Below are 17,564 nucleotides of genomic sequence, written 5' to 3' on the forward strand. Positions count from 1 at the left end.
ACCATAAATGAAAAGAAATGTCTAGTACCCTGCCAACAGATTATATTCCTGGGAGTAAGCTTGAACACAACTTCCCAGATGGCTTACCTTATGCCAGACAAACAAGTTTATTTAACAGCCTGCTTCAAACTACTGGCCACAAAGACCCCACTACCTTCAAGATTAATTTTGCAAGCCCTGGGGTTCATGGCCTCTTGCATTCTACTTATTCCAATTTCAAGACTGCATATGAGGAAACTACAGTGATATCTAAAAAGCCTGTGGTGTCAACATTCTCAGGACCTGTAATCAAAGATTCCTATCATTCCTTGTATAAAGACAGAGTTCCTTTGGTGGGCAGAGGCCTGCCACCACAATGGGCGCCCTTTCAATCTACCCCCTGCCACCCAAATCCTAAAACGCATCAGATTATGCATGGGGGCTCACTTGGCAGGGCAGTGCAGTGCTTCAGGACAATTGGGGAACCTGAGTCAGATGCACCTGCATATCAACTAAAAAGAAATGTTAACTGTACAGAATTCCCCGACAGCCTTAAAAGACCTTATCCTTCCAAGACTAGACAATTATTGGTAGACAACACCACAGTTATGTGGTACATAAGCAGGGGGAACCCATTTGTACCCTCTCTGCAGACTAGCCATGGCTCTGTCGAACACAGCCTTGAGCTACCAAGTGCACCTACAAGCTCAGTTCCTGCCAGGCAAGCTAAATTCACTGGCAGGTGACCTAAGCAGAAATCTCATGGACCCACATGAAAGGAAACCAAAAATATTCAACCTCTTGAACAAATGGGGCTACTCCAAAGATAGACCTGTTTGCCTCCCCCCAGAACTACCAGTTGGACAAATTCTGCACAAGGACTCCCCCACAGTCGAGCTTCAAAAGTAGATGCCCTGTCCTTTACCTGGGTAAGCCTCTCTGTTTATGCCTTTCCCCCTCTGCCTCTACTCTCGAAGGTACTGCTAAAGGTTAAAACAGGACAAATGAAGGACAAAACTTATTGCACCGGACTGGCCCCGCCAGCACTGGCACCACCTCTTGCGCAGCGTGATATTGTTGGATCCATGGCACCTACCTCAGACACCTTCCGTGTTGTCCCAGCAGGCGGGCCAGATTCTGCACCCTCAGCTTCAAACTCAAACTTGCAGCCTGGCTAATTCCTTGAGCTCTCCATTAACATCCCTCAGTAAGCAGGTGCTGGATGTCATTCTGGAAGCAAGGAGACCTAGTACGAGAAAATCCTAAGCTAAAAAGTAGAAAAGATACTGTTCCTGTAGCCAGACCCAGTTTATGGGCACTACAGTGACCAGCTTACCTCATATTCTTCAGTACTTAACAGAAATGCTCCACAAGGGCTTATCCTTAATTAAAATTCGTGCCTCTGCAATTTCAGCACATTATAATACTGAACCTCCCCTCTTCTCTCACCCCCTATTAAAGCAATTCCTCAGAGGGGCTAAAAATTTAAGACCCCCAGGCGAGCCCTTACTCCAGCTTGGGACCTTAACTTTGTATTGGAAAAGTTCACTCTCTCTCCATTTGAACCAGCTGCAACTGCAGAGATGAAATTCCTTTCTTGGAAAACAGCCTTCCTTCTAGCCTTCACTTCAGCAAGGTGTCTGAATTACAGGCCCTCATGGCAGTGGAGCCCTTCATTATCTTCCATACAGACAGGGTTTTCCTCAGGACCAATCCTTTTATGCCCAAGGTAGTGTCTAGTGTGGCCCTAATCCAGTCCATTCATTGGCCTACCTTTTTCCTCATAGTCCAAAACAAAGGAGAATGAATTCTGCACTCCTTAGATGTGCACAGACAACTTAGATTTTATTTGGACAGGACTAAGCGCCTCAAAATCTGAACTGCTAGTTGGCTTTGCTGCAGGGGCAGAGGGGAAAGCCATTTCAAAGCAAACCATTTCTAAATGGATAACCCATTGCATTCATTTCTGCTACAAGCACCATGGAAAACCTACCCACAGGTGATAAGATCACATTCCACCAGGGCTACATCTACCTCTACAGCCTTTCTCAGGAGTTCCCTACCAGGGACATCCTAGAAGCTGCTACGTGGAGCTCCGTGCATACCTTCACCAAGCATTACCATTTGCCAATTTTCTGTAAATCCAGAGCTGGCTTTGCCACAGCAGTCTTGCAGGGCCTTTATAGCTGGTCCTTATGCTATCTAAATTCCTCCTCCCATCCTTAGCTTTGGGAATCTGCCCAAATGTGATAACTGCCACAGTGAAACACAAAGAACATAGTACAGTTGTGTACACTTACCATAAATGTAGATGTTGAGTGTATTCACTGTTGCAGTCCTGGTTACCCTCCAGTCCCCTGAATTTTGGCTATACCTCTTCTTTACTATGCTTAAAAGATTTTTGGTGTATTTACTTTTTTTGTTGTAGGTATAACCTTGTATATTTATAGATTTAATTGTTTCCCATTGGGGGGGCACCTGACATCTGGGGCAAGAAAAACTGATGTAGTGGCGTCTGCTGCATGTTTTATACCCCTGACGTCACGGAAGACAGCAGCCAACGCAGGACCTAAGACTTTTAGTCAGGCCCACTGAGGGCTACTGCAAGCAGATAACCCAAATGTGGCCAACAGTGAAACACGAAGAACATAGTACAGTTGTGTACACTTACCATCAATGTAGATGTTTGACTGCGTTCACTGTTGCAGTCTTGGATGTCCTTCAAGGATGCATCTGCAGTCCTTACAAATGGGTTGTCCTGTCGTCAGGCAGCCCCTCGGTCGGCCGGATTCCAAAGTCTGGGTCTGGCCTCGGCTGGTGTCGCACTTCACCCGACGTCATAGCTGCAGTTCGGGTATAAAGGCATCAGCCGACACCATTTTCCTCAGTCTTTCTTGCCGCGTGGCGCCCGAAGCAGAAGCTGTTCGCAAGTGCCGGTCGGTCAGAACCAGAGATTACTACTACCGAATACTTCTACTACTACAGAAGACTTCTAAAAAGCTAAGTACCCCGTTGGGGACTCTTTCTTGCCTCAGCCGATGTCAGAAAAAGTGAATAACTTGTGGGAAACAAATACCTCATAAAGATTTCCACTCTTACTGCTTAACTTGTTTAGGCCCAGACCACGACGTAGCAGCGTGTCTAGCCTGTGCTTCTTTTAACAGACGGACGCTTAGACGTCTGTCGGAATTTGCTGAGGAGTTTTTCGGCTCCAATTTTGCTTACATTATGTCGTCGGATCCTCCGACTACGCAAATATCTAAAGCGCAAGGAAAAGGACCGACACTCGCGGTCTGCGGTTTCGGCCGAAACAGCGGTTAAGCCAACCGCGAGTGTCTCTGTTTCGGCTGAAACCGAGCAAGCGGTTCTTCCTTCAGCCGAAAACTTACCTCCTACCGAGGCTTCTTCCAACCTGGTGGAATCGGCTTCTGAAATCCCTCCTGCTCTTGCAGTTTCTCAGGAATTATCTGACACTATCCCCTTGGATATCTCTACCCCTGCACGTGGAGCTGCTAGGCCACCTGCTTCCATGTCCATTAAGGCCTTTGCCAGGGCTAAAGCAGCTAAAACTACTAAATCTGTGCCTGCTAAGACCCCCTCTCACAGGCCTAGCTCTAGTTCACAAATGCTTAGTCTAGCAGAGGATCTCATTTCTTTAATCCGGGGATCCCAACCTCAACCAGACAGGGCCTCTCACCCACCTCCAGAGAAGAGGCCTAGAGCAGAGCCCCCTGAGCCAGTTTCTACAGATGATTCCTCTGACTCACATAATATAAACTCTCCAGAGGCTTCTTTCTCCCCTTATGAAGACTCTGATGCTGAAGAGTCCATTCCTTCTGCCTCTCCGCCTGAGGAATTTTCCTTTGGGGAAACCTTGCATGCTATGAGGGAACAATTTCAGTGGCAGGGCCAGGATTTTTCAGACTCTAGAAAAAGGCTTAGAACTTTACTGCATTTACAACAACATAGGCCTTTAGCCATACCTCCAGTTCTCTCTGTTGTAGATGATGCATTTAATGATGCTTGTACTGCTCCTGATTCACTACCTCCGGCCCCTGCTAAGCCCGATAGGTACTACAGGGTCCCGGACACGCATTACCATTTATATAAGGCTCCTTTTGCAGATCCCGAGACCATCTCCCAGGGTCCTAAGGCTGTAGCAGCTACCTCTGCCAAAAAAACCCTCCCCTCTGAAAGGGAATCCGGGTCCTTAGAGAGATTGGGTAAAAAAGTTTACACTTCTGCTACTCTTTCAGCTAGGGCCTTGAACTGTCAATTCCACATGATCCAGTATCAAGAATTTATGCTAGACCAGTTAACCAAAAAGCTGTCCTCGGATGAAGCATTAGACAAAAAATCTGTTCAGGAAATGGTACATAACATTCAGCAAGTCAGTAACCATTCCTTAAAATGCGGCTATGATGTACTGGAGGCTTCCTTTAGATCAGCCATGACTGGCACAGTTATCAGAAGACATGCATGGTTAAAAGAGCAGGCCTTACCAGACCATGTTAAATCAAAACTACTCTATGCTCCCATGGACAAGATCAATTTGTTTGGCTCTCCTGCACAACAGGTGCTGAAGAAGATGGAAGAGAAGGCAAAATCTGTCCAAACAGTGAAAGATTTCTTACAGGTCCACCCTCCAAAGTTTAGCAGGAATTGGCCCTCCAAGAATTGGTCCTTACCAGACTCCTCCAGAGCTCAGAGAGGCAGGAATAGGCGTTCAAGAGGCAGAAGTCAATCCAGGGGTGCCTACAGGGGACGCCAGTGGCAGGGTAACAACCAGCGAGGTGCAGCCACAGACAGCCACTACTACAGGACAATCACAGTGACTTGGCTCTAGCACCGCCTACCAGGGAACAACTAGAAGCACCCTTGGGCGGGAAGCTAGCTTTATTTTCAGTAAACTGGCATTACATCACAAGAGAAGTGGATTTTGCAGACAATAGACCAAGGTTACAGGTTTCACTTCCATACTCTACCAGGGAAGAGAGGAATGCCAAACCTACCTCCAAATCAAAAGGCAGAAGCTCTAAAACAACTCAATTATTAAGGATGAGAGCTGTGGAAAAGGTACCATCTATGGAGCAAGGACAGGGTTTTTACTCCAGACTCTTCCTGGTACCAAGAAAATAAAGCAAATGGGGACCTATTCTCGACCTGTCCGCTTTAAACACCTTCCTCATTGTTCCAAAATTCAAAATGCTGACCCTACAGCAGCTTCTTCCCATGCTGGGCAAGGAGTCTTGGCTGGTAACTCTAGATCTCAAGGAGGCATACCTGCACGTCCCCATACGACCAAATTGCAGAAGATACCTCAGATTTCTTGCAGGATCAGAGCATTATCAATTCTCAGCATTGCCCTTTGGCTTATCTACTGCGCCCAGAGTGTTCACGAAATGCCTGGCATCAGTAATTGCTCATTGCAGGCTTCAGGGAATCCAAATCTACCCTTACCTGGACGACTGCCTGATACAAGCGGACAACAAAAACAAGCTAGCAGAAGACTTGAAAAGGGTCATTTACCTGCTACAAGCCTTGGGATACACAGTCAATATAAAAAAGTCAAGGCTGACACCATCCCAAAGGATAACCTTTTTGGGTGCAGAGCTGGACACATCGAGACAAATGGCATTCCTAACAGTAGAAAAACAGGAGCAACTCCCTCTACTTCTTGGCATTAACAAAGCAGAACCATCTAACAGCAAGAAAAGTCCTGCAAGCCTTGGGTTTCATGGCATCCTGCATAATATTGGTTCCACATGCCAGACTGCATATGAGAAAGTTACAGTGGTACCTAAGGAATTTATGGTCTCAGCACAAGCACAGCCTAGAAACCCAAATTCCAATAATTCCGTGCCTGAAGCAAGAATTCCAATGGTGGGCTCAGGCCTGTCAATCAAAGGATTGCCCTTCCACAACGCTCAACCAAGCCAAACCATCACAACGGACGCCTCAGACCTCGGTTGGGGGGCACACATGCTGGACAAGTGCATACAAGGTTTATGGACTCAAGACCAGCTGCACCTACACATAAATCAAAAGAAAATGCTGGCAGTAAAACTGGCAATTCAGACATTCAGACCATTTCTTCGACAAGGTCAACTGTTGATAAGGACAGACAATACCACAGTTATGTGGTACATCAACAAACAGGGAGGCACACATTCATACCCTCTATGCCGGATGGCAATGGACCTCTGGAATGTGGCCCTGAGTTACAACATTCAGTTACAAGCAATTTTTGTACCAGGAAAAGAAAACATTCTAGCAGACATACTAAGCAGAACTTCCACGGATGCCCACGAATGGATGCTGCATCCGGACATCTTCAAAACCATTACAAGAAAATGGGGACTCCCACAAATAGACTTATTTGCATCCCCACGCAATCACCAACTAAAGAAATTCTGCACAAGGACGTAGGTACCCATTACTGAGGAGCATGTCTCGGGAACAAATATGGCCCCTACCCCTTGTTCCCTTGCTGTTAACACAGAACAACTACAACACCCTGCATCCAAACCTGAAAACACTGCAGCTGACTGCCTGGAACATTGCATAAGAACAAATAACCCAAATTTATCCCAAAGGGTTAAAGACATGATCTTGGAGGCTCGCAGACCCTCAACAAGAAAAAATTATTCAGCAAAATGGAAAAGATATTTCATTTGGAGTACTGCAAAAGGAGAAAATGTGTCACTGGTAAACATAGCCAACATCCTGGAATACTTGGCAGAGCTCTTCCACAAAGGCCTGTCCTATTCTTCCATTAAGATTCATGCATCAGCTATTTCAGCAGAATAAGACTTGGATCCTCCAGTCTTCTCACATCCTCTGCTCAGGCAGTTTCTGAGAGGAATTAAAAATGTAAAACCACCTAGGAAACCACCATTGCCAGCATGGGACTTGAACTTTGTGCTAGAAAAATTGACACTCCCTCCTTTCGAACCAGCAGCAACAGCAGAATTACAATACTTATCATGGAAAACTGCTTTCCTGCTGGCAATCACTTCAGCAAGAAGGGTATCTGAGCTACAGGCATTAATGGCAGTACAGCCCTTCCTGATCTTCCATCAAGATAGTGTCCATGAGAACAAATCCTACTTTCATGCCTAAGGTGGTCTCCAGAGTATCTTTGAATCAGGCTATCCACCTGCCTACATTCTTCCCCAACCCACAGAACAGGGGAGAGACTGTTGCATTCCTTGGATGTGCATAGACAATTACGCTACTACCTGGACAGGACCAAGGGCAATAGAAAAACTGACCAGCTACTGGTAGCATATGCAACAGGAATGGAAGGAAAAGCAATTTCAAAACAGACAATCTCTAAGTGGATAGGAAATTGCATTAGATTTTGTTACTTCTACCATGGGAAGAAAACTCCAGAAAACATCAGGCCGCACTCTACAAGGGCTACAGCCTGTACCACAGCTTTTCTACGAGGAGTGGCTACCAAAGACATTTTAGAGGCTGCTACTTGGAGCTCCGTGCATACATTTGCCAAGCATTATAATTTACCTTTATACTCTAGATCCCGAGCAGGTTTTGCCACTGCTGTTTTGCAAGGGATCTTAACTACACCATAATTTCATTTCTCCTCCTCCCCCAGTTTGGCTATGGTATTCTACCCATTTGTAAGGACTGCAGATGCATCCTTGAAGGACATAGTACAGTTTTGTACCTACCATAAATGTAGATGTCCGATAGGAATGCATCTGCAGTCAGGATTACCCACCCTCCTTCCCCTCTGTGGTACTCCTAGGGTAATTGCCCATCTTGTAGCTAGCTGGGGGAATCTATTATGGTGTATTTGTTTGTATATATGTACATACATGCTTATTTTTTTTTGTTTGCTCTCTACTATTTGGAATCATTTGCATTTATCCAAATTTAGCCTTCCTAGAGGGCACCTGGCATCTGGGGCAAGAAACACTGAGGAAAATGGCGTCGGCTGATGCCTTTATACCCGAATAACTGCAGCTATGACGTCGGGTGAAGTGCGACACCAGCCGAGGCCAGACCCAGACTTTGGAATCCGGCCGACCGAGGGGCTTCTTGACGACAGGACAACCCATTTGTAAGGACTGCAGATGCATTCCTATCGGACATCTACGTTTATGGTAGGTACAAATCTGTACTTTTCCCTCCCTCCATCCCCCTTTCTTCTCTTTCCTTACAAGGGACGGATTGGTATTTACTTTTCTCCTGGTGGGTTCTTCCACCAGAACCTGGCTCCTACTTGGGGCTCCTGATAGGTTAAGGCAAGAAAAACTGATGTAATGGTGTCTGCTGCCTTACTTTATACTAACCACCTGACGTCAGTCCTGAAGTGACAGCAACAGATGCAGAAATACTAAGCCTCTGGCATTCGGGCTGGCCGTGGGCTACCCTGGCAGGGATAACTCAAATGTGATGACTGCAACAGTGAGTACACTAACTTCTATATTTATGGTAAGTGTACACAACTGTACTTCCCCCTTGCTTCACAAACTAGCCAAGGGCAATCACCACAAGTTACCACACAATGTGGAACTTCTGACGCAAAAAGGAATCCTCATCCACCCACACTTGCAGATGTCACTGACACTGTGGATGATAAACTTTTAATTCCCTTCAAGCACCACTACTCGGAGAACGTGCTTTCAGTCCTGCAGTAGGCCAGAAACCTACTGCAAGAAAATCATACCTAGCTTAATGGGAAAGATTCTCAAAATGGTTTAACAAGAGTAGGCACCCATGCATTGCAGACCCCCCCCCCCCATTTCTAGCATACGCGTCGCCTTGTAAAATACTATCGTACTATTCAGTTAAAGTTCACATTTCCGTAAATCTTAGCTTGCCTACATCTAGAACCCCTCCCCCTACTAGCCAGGCTCTGTTAAGCTTTTCTTAAAAGGGGTCCTACACAAGTCCTCCAAGAAAGCCCATTGCACCACCCTGGGACCTGAACTTCATTCTGGGAAAGCTACCCCAGCATCCATTCGAAACTGCTGGAACAGCTACTTTTCGGATGTGTACATGGAAAATTCTGCTAGTGGCCCTGACTTCAGCCATAAGGGTGTCAAAACTACAGGCCTTAATGGCCTGCCCCCCCTTACACTACTTTCCACAAGGCGAGGGTAACACTAAACTTACCCCTCCTTCATGCCTAAAGTGGACAAAGATTTGTCATTAAACTAGTCTGTCCACCTGCCCATTTTCTGCCCCTCCCCCCACCAATGAAGAGAAAATCCCTGGATTGAAATTTTACCTGCACAAAACAAAATGCATTATGAAATCCAATTGTTTAATACCACAAGGCATTCTCCAAGCAAACCATCGCCTGTTGGGTCAGAAAAGCCATTTACCTCTTACTCTCACATGGCAAAAAAAGCTCTCTCCACCAGAGCAGTGGCAGCCTCCAAAGCCTTTCTCAAAGGCCTGGAGACTGCTTCCATTATGGAAGCAGCCACATGGTCCACCATTCACTCTTTCACCAAACACTACAAAATTAGTCTCACAAGCATGATTTGCCAGGGCAGTCTTAGAGGGATATTTAGAATTTGCCTCTTCTGCCACCCCTGACTAAGTTGTGGTACTCTCCCACAACAAGAATACTGCAACGTAGAATAGTTGTGTAAAATCTTACCATAACCTAGATGTCCTCTTCCATGTTGCAGTATTCCTTCCCACCCACCAAAGCCCTCTTTTCTCTTGCCCAGTACAGCATATCCTTAAGCTTCTGGTACCCTATACCCTGCAGTGGGGCTTATGAAAACCACAGGGGTCATATGGCCCTGTGCCTAACATTAGCATCTACTCATGCTGGGCCTTATACTTATGCTGGGCTTCCAAGTTCTGAGGTCTGTGCATGCAGACGTCTCATTTAAGGACCCTAGTTTGACACTACATGTCACGCCCCATGCAGCTGCAACAGCCAAGCTGAAGCTTTTGTATAGGGGCAGACGTACGGGTCGCCTGAAGTGGAAAATCCCACAACAAGAATACTGTAACATGGAAGAGGACATCTATGGTTATGGTAAGATTTTATACAATCATTCTTTTTTTCGGAAATGATGCAAGTGTATCAGAGGCAGAATTGTGTTGAGGTTTGTCTTAACTTTATAGCCAAGGGATTTGGGGATTTTTGGTCATGATTTACGTGGATCTCCGATTTAGATTAAAGGGGGATGAAATGTTCTGCAATGGAAGATGCTTTACTTTTGTTGGCTGAGCTTTGCATGGTGCAACCCACTCACTGTAGATCCCTGTGTGATGCACTTCCTTTAGAGAATTCTTACTCGTTGTTGAAGCCAAGCTTAAAGTAAAAAATAAAATTTGCCCTAAGAAAGGGATAGTTGTATGGGGAATGGATACTTTTTTTGGAGGATATGTCCTTGGTAAAACTCTAACGAATGCCGTAGAAATATATCAAATTCTAGGATTTTTTTCCTCAAAAAATGCACTTTGGGATAGGATGAATAGTTATTACTACCATCTTTAGGTTTAAGATGAACAAACTTATCTGACAGTTAACTTGTCTGCGTCCTATTTCTGTTGAAAAGACTATGGTGAAATCTAGTGCATTACTTTTGGAGAAAGTTTAATTACTTGATTTTTGTGTTTTAGACTGGTTCTGGACCTGGTTCTGGTGGTAGAGGGCGAGGAAGAGGCCAAGGCAATTGGAATATGGGCCCACCTGGAGGACTTCAGGAATTTAGTTTTACAGTGCCTACTATCAAAACTGGACTAATCATTGGAAAAGGCATGTTTGCTGAAGTATTCTGGTTTCATTATAAATGTGTAGATTTTTTCCACCGATTCTGGGAACTGCACTGTGCATTGGAGAAGAGCAATGTGCATCTGTATGTCTGTTTTTGGTGTTGACAGTTTGTCACTTCTGTAAAGTTAGGAAAAGCGGTTGATGTAGTCTGGTCTTGTAAAAGTGACGTCCTGCTCTAACATTTGACAAGACTTCAGTCTGCTGTTCAATTTTTTTTTAGCAGTCCTGGCAAGTGGTAGTCTTGGGACTGAATGGGTGTTTTCATGATATCCTTATCTCATCACCACTGTAGATGATTGTCTGCTTTACAGCTTTGGTACTTCAGAATTACTGCTTGCTTGATTTGATAATCTGTGTCCTCTCTAGACTTGCTTGGCATATTTAAGTACACCATGACTAGTTTTTCTTGAGCACTTTTCTCATTTGTCTCCCTTGGGAGTGGCACAGCTACAGATTTATTTAATTTTGAAGCTCACTTAATTGCAAACAGTGGAGAGAGCAATTGCAGCAACTTACTAACCACTAGAAGTGGGAGGGAATGCAGGCCAGCCCCCTGAAGCACATTGATAAATGTATGGTTTTCCTATCACATGAAGGAAAACCTGAAGCATAAAACTTAAAGCTGTGTTGATCATGACAGGTTATTTAGTAAATTTTATGCTCTCTTACTCATTTTTCTTGCAAGATGCAAGCATCTATGAGCATCTTAATGCTTTATGGGACTGTAATAAGAGTGGCCTTCACTGCTCTCATGATGGTGTTTCACTGTTGCAGTCATCACACTTGGGTTGTCTGCCTGCAGGTAGCCCTCAGCCCGAATACCAGAGTCTTGGGATTTCTGCATCTGATACTAGCTTCTTCCATGATGTCAGGTCATCAGGGGTATAAAAAAGGCAGCCAACGCCATTACATCAGTCTTTCTTGTCGAAGGAGCCCGGAGCACAAGTAGTTAGCAAGTGCCAGTCGGCCACTACCTGAAATTTTTGTTTTTCGAGTTTCAAACCTGAAGTTTTCTAAAGCTAAGTACCCCGTTGGGGATTCTTTTTTTTCTTGCTCTAACCGATGTCAGAAAGTTAACAATAGTCTTGCCTTTGGAAAGCAAATGGCTCTCAGATTTTCATTCTTACTGCGTCCCCTGTTTAGGCCCAGACTGCAATGTCCCTTGCTGTCTGTTTTGTACTTTAACACCCGAACCCTTCGTCGTCAGGCTATTTTTGTTGCTGAATTCTCTTGCTCTTGTTCTCTGTATTCCGAAATGGCGTCCAAGCCATCAGACTACCGATCTTCCAGAAACGCTTTAAGATAAAGACGGACCGCATAGGTCCAAAACTGCCAAAGCTTCTGTTAAGCTAGTCTCCAGTCTGCTGGTACTCAGTGAGGCGCTTTTGCAGCCCCTGATGCTAGCTTCTACAGATTTGCAGGCCTCTGCTGAGACCCATTTGGAGTCCAGTATGCCACGAGATGCTTCTTTGACTATGGAACCTGCAGATGTCTACCTTGGATGGGTCCCGAGCCGCTTTGCAGGCACCAGCTTCTGAGGGTAGATTCCGACCTACCGATGTTCGCATTAAACAGACAACTTCGTTTTCAGCTAAAACTACAGTTTCTCAGGCCCAGAGTACGCACTATGCCTAGAAAACAACTACCAAAGGGCATGCTCAAACTCCCATGCCACAAAAATGCTTGGAATGGCTGAAGACCTTATCCTCGTAATTAGGGGAAGCCAGCCTTCCCCCGATAAACAAAGGATCGAGTTTCTGATTCTACAGACCAGGAGTCTGAGGACTCTGACCCTTCTGATTACATATACCCTTATCAACTTTAGGATTCAGATGCAGAGAAATCCATTCTCTCTGCTCCCCCCCGAGGATTTTTCTTTTGGTGAAACCTTGCATACTTTGTGAGCATTTGTGCTGGGAATGCTAGGACGATCCTCAGTCCAAAAAGAGACTCTTGAGAAGTTTTAGATGCCTTAGCACAGGCCTCTAGCTATACCCACTGTCCTGGATTTTGTAGACTTCTTCATGGAATCCAATCTTACTCCAGACACTTTACCACCGGCCCCTAGAAAACCCGACTGGTACTGCAGAGTACCCGATTCTCACATATTTCTCTAAGCATCCTACTGCAGGTCCAGGGACCATTTCCCAGGGACCTAAAGGTATTAAGGCTACTACAGCCAAAAACCCTACACCTTCAGACAGGGATTCCAGAGCTTTAGACTGGTGGGCTAAGAAGGTATATACTTCTGCAACTCTTGCCATTAGGGCATTGAATTGCCAGATGTCCTTCAAGGATGCATCTGCAGTCCTTACAAATGGGTTGTCCTGTCGTCAGGCAGCCCTTCGGTCGGCCGGATTCCAAAGTCTGGGTCTGGCCTCGGCTGGTGTCTCACTTCACCCGATGTCATAGCTGCAGTTATTCGGGTATAAAGGCATCAGCCGACGCCATTTTCCTCAGTCTTTCTTGCCGCGTGGCGCCCGAAGCAGAAGCTGTTCGCAAGTGCCGGTCGGTCAGAACCAGAGATTACTACTACCGAATTCTTCTCCTACTACCGAAGACTTCTAAAAAGCTAAGTACCCCGTTGGGGACTTTTTCTTGCCTCAGCCGATGTCAGAAAAAGTGAATAACTGTTTAACTTGTGGGAAACAAATACCTCATAAAGATTTCCACTCTTACTGCTTACCTTGTTTAGGCCCAGACCACGACGTAGCAGCTTGTCTAGCCTGTGCTTCTTTTAACCGACGGACGCTTAGACGTCGGTCGGAATTTGCTGAGGAGTTTTTCGGCTCAGATTTTGCTTACATTATGCCGTCTGATCCTCTGACTACGCAAATATCAAAAAAGCGCAAGGAAAAGGACCGACACTCGCGGTTTCGGGTTAGGCCAACCGAGAGTGTCTGTTTCGGCTGAAACCGAGCAAGCAGTTCTTCCTTCAGCCGAAAACTTACCTCCTACAGAGGCCTCTTCCAACCTCGTGGAATCTGCTTCTGATTTACCTTCTGCTCAGGCAGATGTCCTTCATGGATGCATCTGCAGTCATAACAAATGGGTTGTCCTGTCGTCAGGCAGCCCTTCGGTCGGCCGGATTCCAAATTCTGGGTCCGGCTTCGGCTGATGTAGCTCTTCACCCGACGTCATCTCTGCTGGTCTTCGGGTATAAAGGCATCAGCCGACACCATTTTCCTTAGTCTTTCTTGCCGCGTGGCGCCCGAAGCAGAAGCTGTTCGCAAGTGCCGGTCGGTCAGATCCAGAGATTACTACTACCGAATACTACTTCGAAGACTTCTAAAAAGCTAAGTACCCCATTGGGGACTCTTTCTTGCCTCAGCCGATGTCAGAAAAAGTCAATAACTGTTTAACTTGTGGGAAACAAATACCTCATAAAAGATTTCCACTCTTACTGTTTGCCTTGCTTAGGCCCAGACCACGACGTAGCAGCCTGCTCGGCCTGTGCTTCCTTCAACCGACGAACGCTTAGGCGTCGGTCGGAGTTTGCTGAACAGTTTTTCAGCTCAGATTTTGCGTACATTATGCCGTCGGATCCTCCGACTACCCAAATTGTTAAAAAACGCAAAGAAAAAGACAGACACTCGCGGTCCGTGGTTTCGGCCGAAACCACGGTTAAGCAAGCCGCGAGTGTGTCTGTTTCGGCCGAAACCGAGAAAACTGGTCAATCTTCAGCCGAATCCATGACTACTACTGAGGCTCCTGCTACCTTACCTGAATCAGCCTCAGAAATTTTGCCAAAAACTGTGGTTCCTACTGATCTCAGACACCATCCCCTTGGATATTTCTACCCCAGCACGTGGTGCTGCTAGGCCTCCTGCAGCCATGTCTATTAAGGCCTTTGCCAGGGCTAAAGCAGCCAAATCAGCTAAATCAGTGCCTGTTAAACCACCCTCACTCAGGCCCTCTTCTAGTTCACAAATGCTTACTCTGGCAGAAGATTTAATATCCTTAATTAGGGGATCCCAATCTCACCCAGACAGGGCCTCTCAGCCACCAGAAAAGAGACCTAGAGCAGAGCCCCCCGAGCCTGTGTCCTCTGATTCTGCGGATGACTCAGACATTACAGACCAGCCAGAGGCTCCTTTTTCCAATTATGAAGATTCAGATGCTGAAGAATCCATTCCAGCTGCCTCTCCACCAGAGGAATTCTCCTTTGGGGAAACCTTACATGCCATGAGAGAACAATTCCAATGGCAGGGCAAGATTTCTCAGATTCAAGAAAAAGGCTTAGGACTTTTCTGCACTTACCACAACATAGGCCCTTAGCTATACCTCCTGTCTTACCTGTTGTGGACGATGCATTTAATGATATCTGCACTGCACCTGATTCTTTACCTCCAGCCCCTGCCAAACCAGATAGATTTTACAGGGTGCCAGACACTCATCACCACCTATACAAGGCCCCACTTGCAGACCCCGAAACTATATCCCAGGGGCCTAAGGCAGTAGCTTCGACCACAGCAAAAAACCCTATTCCCTCTGAAAGGGAATCCAGGTCCTTAGAGAGATGGGGGAAAAAAGTCTACACCTCTGCTACTCTCTCAGCTAGAGCTTTAAACTGTCAGTTTCACATGATCCAATACCAAGAGTTTATGCTTGATCAGTTAATTAAAAAGCTGTCCTCTGATGAATCTTTAGATAAGAAATATGTATTAGAAATGGTGAATAACATCCAACAGGTTAGTAACCATTCTTTAAAATGTGGCTATGATGCACTGGAGGCTTCATTTAGATCAGCCATGACTGGCACAGTGATAAGACATGCATGGTTGAAAGAACAGGTCTTGCCGGATCATGTTAAAGCTAAGCTATTGGATGCTCCTATGGATAAGGCCAGTCTATTTGGGGAACCTGCCCAGCAGGTAATGAAGAAAATGGAAGAGAAGGCAAAATCTGTACAAACAGTTAAAGATTTCCTACAGGTTCAGCCCCCAAGGTTTAGCAGGAACTGGCCTGCCAAAAATTGGTCCTTTCCTGACTCCACAAGATCCCAAAGGGGCAGGAACAGACGCTCTAGGGGCAGAAATCAATCCAGAGGAGGTGCCTACAGAGGACGACAGTGGCAAGGCAATAACCGAGGCACAGACACAACCACTGCCACTACAACAGGACAATCTCAGTGACTTGGCTCTATCTCCGCCTACCAGGGAGCAAATAGCAGCACCATTAGGCGGAAAGTTAGCCTTATTCTCGAAAAATTGGCACTATATTACAAAAGACAAGTGGATTTTGCAAACCATAGACCAAGGCTACCGGTTCCACTTCCACACTTTACCAGAAAAAAAGAGGAATGCCAAACCTGCCCCCAAATAAAAAAATAGAAGCCCTGCACCAGATAGCGGAATTAATAAAGATGAGAGCTGTGGAAAGGGTGCCAATAACAGAGCAGGGCAAAGGATTCTACTCCAGACTATTCCTAGTACCAAGAAAAGAAAAAAAACTGGAGACCTATTCTCGACCTGTCCATCTTAAACACATACATCATTGTCCCAAAATTCAAAATGCTGACCCTACAGCAACTTCTTCCCATGCTGGGCAAGGAGTGTTGGCTGGTAACTCTAGATCTCAAGGAGGCATACCTGCACGTCCCCATTCGACCAAATTGCAGAAGATACCTCAGATTTCTTGCAGGATCAGAGCATTATCAATTCTCAGCATTGCCCTTTGGCTTATGTACTGCGCCCAGAGTATTCACAAAATGCCTGGCATCAGTAATCGCTCACTGCAGAGTACAGGGAATTCAAATTTATCCATACCTGGACGACTGCCTGTTACAAGCGGACAACAAAAGCAAGCTGACAACAGATTTACAAAGGGTCATTTACTTGCTACAAGCCCTGGGATACACAGTCAATTTTCAAGTCAAGGCTGATCCCATCCCAGACAAGAACATTCTTGGGCGCGGAATTGGACACAGTAAAACAGATGGCATTCCTAACTGCAGAAAACAAAAGAACTCCCTCTTTACTTCTTAGCATTAACAAAGCAGAACAAACTAACAGCAAGAAAAGTTCTGCAGGCCTTGGGCTTCATGGCATCATGCATAATCTTGGTCCCACATGCCAGACTGCATATGAGAAAGTTACAGTGGTACCTAAAGAATTTATGGTCTCAACACAGGCACAGCTTAGAAACAGAAATACCACTAATCCCATGCTTAAAACAGGAGTTCCTCTGGTGGGCTCGGGCATGCCAGTCAAACCCAGGCTTACCCTTCCACAACTTTCGAGCAAAACAAACCATCACTACGGATGCCTCAGACCTAGGATGGGGGGCACACATGCTGGACAAATGCGTACAAGGACTGGACTCAGGCCCAGCTGCACCTGCACATAAACCAAAAAGAAATGCTGGCAGTAAAACTGGCAATCCTAAAATTCAGACCATTCCTCAAAGAAGGCCATTTGATGATAAGGACAGACAACACCGCAGTCATGTGGTACATCAACAAACAGGGAGGCACTCATTCTTACCCCCTATGCAGAATGACTTTGGACCTTTGGAATCTGGCTCTCAGCTACAACATCCAGTTACAGGCAATATTTGTACCGGGAAAAGAGAACACCCTAGCAGACATTTTAAGCAGAACAACCTCTGATGCTCACGAATGGATGCTACACCCGGACATCTTCAAGGCCATCACAAAGAAATGGGGAATGCCACAGATAGATCTGTTCGCTTCCCCACAAAATCACCAGCTCAAAAAGTTCTGCACAAGGACATTCCACCCACTTGCATGGAAGGTGGACTCTGTATCCTTCAGCTGGAAAGGCCTGACAGCATATGCATTCCCACCTCTTCC

At 45.8% G+C, this 17,564-nt stretch overlaps 1 protein-coding gene across 2 annotated transcripts in view; it reads left to right on the forward strand.

Moving 5' to 3' along the window:
• Positions 1–17,564, forward strand: part of FUBP1 (far upstream element binding protein 1) — a 1,223,929-nt gene that overhangs the window by 663,589 nt on the left and 542,776 nt on the right. For both annotated transcript variants that reach the window (XM_044085874.1, XM_044085872.1), the window contains one exon: positions 10,597–10,732. In XM_044085874.1, the coding sequence (XP_043941809.1) occupies positions 10,597–10,732 (136 nt within the window). The remainder of the gene's footprint in view (positions 1–10,596; positions 10,733–17,564) is intronic.

Source organism: Protopterus annectens, chromosome 10.part0 (assembly GCF_019279795.1).
Source record: "Protopterus annectens isolate FY-2018-M chromosome 10.part0, PAN1.0, whole genome shotgun sequence".
Taxonomy (NCBI): domain Eukaryota; kingdom Metazoa; phylum Chordata; order Ceratodontiformes; family Protopteridae; genus Protopterus; species Protopterus annectens.